At 51.8% G+C, this 6,065-nt stretch overlaps 1 protein-coding gene across 1 annotated transcript in view; it reads right to left on the bottom strand.

Annotated features, from left to right (window-relative positions):
- The window catches only part of CNOT9 (CCR4-NOT transcription complex subunit 9), a 15,841-nt gene that overhangs the window by 8,569 nt on the left and 1,207 nt on the right, over positions 1-6,065 (bottom strand). Inside the window, exon 2 of the mRNA XM_025192737.1 lies at positions 4,439-4,618. Within this exon, the coding sequence (XP_025048522.1) occupies positions 4,439-4,618 (180 nt within the window). The remainder of the gene's footprint in view (positions 1-4,438; positions 4,619-6,065) is intronic.

A 6,065-nucleotide genomic window follows, 5' to 3' on the forward strand; every position in this document is an offset into this window, starting at 1 on the left:
CCCTTCTTGAAAATTGGGACCACATTGGCCCTTTTCCAGTCCTCCGGGACTTGGCCCGTGCGCCACGAGCTTTCAAATATTCCCGCCAGTGGCTCTGCAATGATGTCGGCCAGTGCCTTCAGCACCCTCGGATGGAGCTCATCTGGGCTTGCTGACTTAAAGGCATCCGGTTCTTCCAAGTGACTCTGCACCATCTCAGGGTCTACGCATGGTAGTCTGGCGCCTTGCTGCTGCCTCTCTACAATCCCAGTGAGAGACTTGTCGTGCCCCTCTCTTAGGAACATTGAGGCAAAGAACTCATTGAGGAGTTCAGCCTTGTCCCCCCTGTCCGTCACCAATTGTTTCTGCCCATTTAGCAGGGGTCATGTTCCTCCCTGGGCCTTCCTTTTACTCCCTATATATCTAAAAAACAATTTCTTGTTGTCCTTTACTTGGGATGCCATCCTCAGCTCCATGGTAGCTTTGGCCCATCTAACTGCCTCCCTACAAGCGCGAGCAGAGGAGGTATATTCGTCTTTGGTGATCTCTCCCTGTTTCCACTTTTTATGTGCTCCCCTTTTGGCCCTTAGGCTGCCCTGGATTTCTGCGGTCAGTCAGGGAAGCCTCCTGGCCCCTTTCCCTCTTTTACCCCACACGGGGAACGTCTCGCTTTGTGCCCGAAGGATCGTTTCCTTAAGGCACACTCCTACTCTGCAGTGCGTCCTTGACTAATCGCCTGAGTTCATTGAAATCAGCTTTCCTAAAGTCTAGCACTTTCACCCTACTAGTTACCTTACCCACTCGATGTCTTATGGTGAATTCTATTATTAGGTGATAACTGTCCCCCAGATGGCTACCGATCTGTAGGTCCCCTACCATGTCAACCCCCGTTGCCAATACCAGATCCAGTATGGCATTCCCCCTAGTGGGACCGTGTACCTCCTGTGTCAGGTGGAGGTCCTGTAGACAGGTTAGAAACCTGCGTGAGGGTGGTGAAGCACTGGACCAGGCTCCCCAGAGAGGTGGTGGAGTCTCCATCCTTGGAGGTGTTTAAGATCTGGCTAGACAAAGCTTTGGCTGGGATGATATAGTTGGGGCTGGTCCTGCTTGGAGCAGGGGTTGGACTAGATGTAACCTCCCAAGGTCCCTGCCACCCTCATTTTCTACGATTCTAAATACATGAAGGACTGCTGTAGCACCTTTTCTCTCTTGAAGCAGAGAGCAGGATGCAGACGCCTGGCTTGAAGTTGCAGGAAAGTCGGTTTAGATCGGATCTCAGGAAACACTACTACACTGTTAGAGCAGGGAGACAGTGGGGGGACTCTTCAGCACTGGACGATTCAAGAAGCTGGAAAGGCGCTGGGCAGGGATGATCTAGGTGTAGCGATGCCTGTGCTCTGCTATAGGGATTTCCCAGGCTGCAAGGATTTGCTAGTCGCCTCCCTCTGCTACATGTGCTGGGGCGGGGTTTAAGCTCTCCTCAGAGGCACTGGGTGTTGGCTGCAGCCCAGGCTGGAGACTGTGACCCGCAGGGTCCTGGCTAGAGGCTCTTGCCCCCCCCACTCACACTGCTTTGGGGTGGCAGGCAGGGATTTGCCCCCTGCTTGGCCTGGCCCGGCTGGGGGGCTTCCCCTCCCTCTGCAGTGGGGCACTGCCTACGCCTGGGCTTTCTCCAGTGCCCACCAACCCTCCTGGCAGCAGCAGGACGTTGGTGGCTGTAGCCCCACTGTATCTCAGGGGTGGGGGGGGCAATGCCCGGGGCTGTGTCAGGGGCAACTGTGTCGTGCGGCTCAGAGGTCGCACACAGGGTTTGTCTGGGCAGGTTTGGACGGGGCGGATCCTGTCTTGGGCACAGCTTGGACTAAATGTGACCTCAGTTCCCTGCCAGCCCCATGGCTCTAGGAGTCTATGATTCTTAGACTCCCAGCCAGCACCTGCAGGTACTTACACAGTTGCAGAGAAAAGCACCTACACCGTGCCCAACCATCCCAGAATGCAAAACTCTGCCCAGCTCTGCTGTGTGCTGGGACCTCTGTTCTCCCTGAACTGACTCTACAGGACCAAATCACAGGGTCCCATGAGTACAAGAGAGGTCTTGAGAAGTACAAAGCTTCTGACCTACCCCTGTCATAAAGAAGTGGGGCTGGAAGGAACCTCCGGAGTTCATATCTAATCGAATCCCTGCCCGAGGCAGGATCAGCCCTGTCCAAACCACCCCGACAAATCTATTATCCAACCTCTGAGCAAAATGACAGTCACCCCCGACACAGCCCCAGGCATCGCCCCCACCCCTGCCCCAGGGGTACCATGGCCGCCAACTTCCTGCTGCTGCAAAGGGAGTTAATATATGCTTGAGTGACTCCAGGTAGAGGCTGCAAAGAGAAACACCACCTCCCCCCAACCCCAACTCCAGTCCATACAAATCTGACCATGGGGGAAAATTCCTTCCTGACCCCAAATCTGGCATCAATCTGACCCTCATCAGAGGGGCAAAACCCTCTAGCCAGGAAACTCCAACTTTGGCACAGCCTGGTCCCAGCCTCCACCCTGGGCTGTAGCCAGCACCCAATGCCTCAGAGCAGTTTAAAAAGAACCAAAACTCTGACATGTAGCAGCAGGAGGGGGAAAAAAATTCTTCCCAACCCCATGCTCATTTCTAACAGCTTCTCACCTCCTCCCCTGGTCCCTTCCAAAGAGAAGTTTAACTCTGCATGCCTGCCTCCCTGACTTCCTTTCCTCCAAGGACAGCCATGTGCTGGATGTTGAGGAGCTGCTATGGAATATAGTGCCCTGGGGAAGAGGCAAACAGCTGTGTCTGGGCAGGGAAGGATGTGGGTGTGTTTATCTGGAGCATCTCTCCATGCAGTTGGGGAGCGCCCAACTAACTGCCACCCAAACCAGGGAGTAGTCCGTGTTACTAGGGAACTGGGGGAGAGAGTGGAGAAGCCAAGGACATGTGTAGGGGTTCTGGATACACCAGGCTGTAGTTATACAAAGCTTGAGGTAAGCTATGGCACCTGCAAAGGACCTTGGGAGTAGCTGGCTTCCCAACGAATAAGAAGTTAGGCTTGACTAGTACAGTAGAAATAACAAGAGGCAAGCTGGATTCAGCAGGGGGTGAGCTGGGAAAGTCCAAACTCAGCAGGACGCAAGCTGGAGAAGCCCCAAATCAGCAGGGAGTGAGCCCTAGATACCCGAACGTGGCAGCCGGCAGCTGCAGTTGGCAAGAGACAGTTACGCTGAGCTGAGAGGATGGCTAAACAGTCCTGCTAGTGCACTGTCCTAAAAGCTAAGAAACCTCTCTAAGCTTTTGTCACCGAACATAAGAATTGCCACGTCCTGGTTCCATCTTGCCCAGTCCCGTGTCTCCCCCCCGGTGTCACACGGCAGCAGACACTGAAAGGGAGAGTGACCTGGGTCTAATAAAGGTTTTTTCCACTGTTCCTCTCTCCCTTGCAGCTTCCACCATTTGTCCAGCCCAGTGATTTTCAACCTTTTATCATTTACGGACCCCTTTGGAAATTTCGAATGGAGGAGCAGACCTCTTGGAATTGTAACTGTGGGTATTCACATGCTTTTGATTGATAACAGTCATCTTTTGCAGATCCCTTAGACAAGCTGCAGAACCCCAAGGGTCTGTGGACCACAGATTGAAAACTACTGGATTAGAAAGTTTTGATTCAGAGGCTGTGACACTCACCCCCATACTCAATAGCTCCGGATGCCCCTTTCCTTTGAGAACATATCCAATTTCTTTGTGAATCTAGCTAAACCATCGGTTCCCACCAGACCTGCTGGCAGCAAGTCCCACGCTTTAATGACATGCTAGGTGAACAAGAACTGCCAGGTAAAACTTACGATTTACTAGTTCCATGCTGTGACCCCTTGTTCTTGTCTGGCGAGAGACAGTCCATAATAAATCCCTAGTGACTTTCTTTTTGCCATGTAATATTTTGTAAGCCCTTGTCATGTCCCCCCTCAACCTCTTTTCCAAACTGACCAGTCCTGGCCTCTCTAGTCTCTCCTCACACTGATGCCCTTCCATAGCACTAGCTGTCCTTGCTGCCCTTCTCTGGACCTTCTCTAGTTTCTCTATATCCTTTTTGAGGTGTGGGGACCACAGCTGGGCACAGTATTCAAGGCGTGGATGCACCATGGATATATAAAGGGGCATCGTGATACTGTCAGTTTTGTTCACAATTCCTTCTTAATCATCCTTAACACGTTTGCCTTTTTGATGGCTGCTAAGCATGGAGCTGATGTTTTTAGTCAACTATCTACAAGGACTCCAAGATCTCTTTCCTTCAAGTCATTTATTCTGTATCACACCCAGGCTCCAGGAGGCTGGTGGCAGATGTCAGCCTCTGAGAGCCCAAAGACCCGAGTAGCCTGAACCCCGAGAGTGACAGCAAGCAGGAGGCTGGCTGGCTGGGAACACCCCCGCAACAACCCTACACACCTGGAGGAGGGCTGCAATCGTGCCGAATGAGTGCCATAGCATTGGGGCCAGGTCAGGCACTGACTCCCGCTTCTTGCTCAGCTCCAGTAGGGCGTTCTCGCGGGTCTCGGGGCTGGACAGCTCATTAATCCACTGGTAGATCTTCTCGCGATCCACCTGAGCCAGCGCTGTTGGCACCGGCTAGATAGGAGACAAAAAAAATCCGTGAGCATGCTGCCTTCTTATCCAATTCAGACCGTGCTCTTTCCACGGGACAGACAGATATGAAATGGGCCGTTAGCGTAGCCATGCAGAGAGCCTTGATGCGGGAGGAGGGCAAAGCCCACATTGCTTTTTTAAAGGTAGCAGGACCCAGGGTTAGGGTCCTTCACTGACTAGGATCAATCTTTTGTTACCGCAGTGTCTTTGAACCTCCTGATAAATGTTGTCTAGTAACTTCCTTCAGCAAGCTGCATGTCTCCAGCTTGCCCTAGCAGGGATCTAGGGAAGGTGGGGTTTTAAATCCTCTGTGCACAGGGGAGATGAGTCGGCCTAAGAGTCTGTAGCGGCAGTGCTCAAGCCACGAACATGACAAAACGGCATTTATGGCACACTTAAAAGGCAGAAGAAAGAAAGAAAGAAAAAAAAAAGGGACTTCTGGGGCAGACTTCACTCTTTTTGTCATCTCCCAAAAACTCAATGTCAGCTTCTCAGCTCATTAAAATTACACCAAAATAAGCCCATGCACATGAGGAAAAATCCAAGATTATTCCAATATTTGTGTGGTATGGTGGGGCAAACTGACTTTACAACTAAACACTTAACTGGTTGCAGTCTATCCTGTTTATCTTGCCTGTGTTTCTGACAACCTCTACTATATAAACACACATGCATATACACATCGGGAAACCAGCATGGGTTCGTAGTGGGTAGATCATGCCTGACTAATCTAGTCTCTTTTTATGACCAGGTTACAAAATACCTGGACGCAGGAGTACGGGTGGACATCATTTACTTAGACTTCAGGAAGGCCTTCGATACGGTATCCCACCCCATACTGGTGAACAAGTTAAGAGGCTGTGACCCGGATGACTACAGTCCGGTGGGTGGCGAATTGGCAACAGGGTCGTAGCCAGAGTGGTGGTGGATGGGTCGGTATCGACCTGGAAGGGTGTGGGCAGTGGGGTCCCACAGGGCTCGGTCCTTGGACCGATACTCTTCAATGTCTTCATCAGCGACTTGGACGAGGGAGTGAAGTGTACACTGTCCAAGTCTGCAGATGATACAAAACTGTGGGGAGAAGTGGACACGCTGGAGGGCAGGGAACAACTACAAGCAGACCTGGACAGGTTGGACAAGTGGGCAGAAAACATTAGAATTTGATTTAACAAGGGGAAATGCAAAGTGCTGCACCTAGGGAGGAAAAATGTCCAGCACACCTACAGCCTAGGGAATGACCTGCTGGGTGGCACGGAAGTGGAAAGGGATCTTGGAGTCCTAGTGGACTCCAAGATGAACATGAGTCGGCAGTGTGATGAAGTTATCAGCAAAGCTAATGGCACTTTATCATGCATCAGTAGGTGCATGACGAATAGGTCCAAGGAGGTGATGCTTCCCCTCTATCGGGCGCTGGTCAGACCGCAGTTGG

Source organism: Alligator sinensis, unplaced genomic scaffold, assembly GCF_000455745.1.
Source record: "Alligator sinensis unplaced genomic scaffold, ASM45574v1 scaffold1332_1, whole genome shotgun sequence".
NCBI classification, from domain to species: Eukaryota; Metazoa; Chordata; order Crocodylia; family Alligatoridae; genus Alligator; species Alligator sinensis.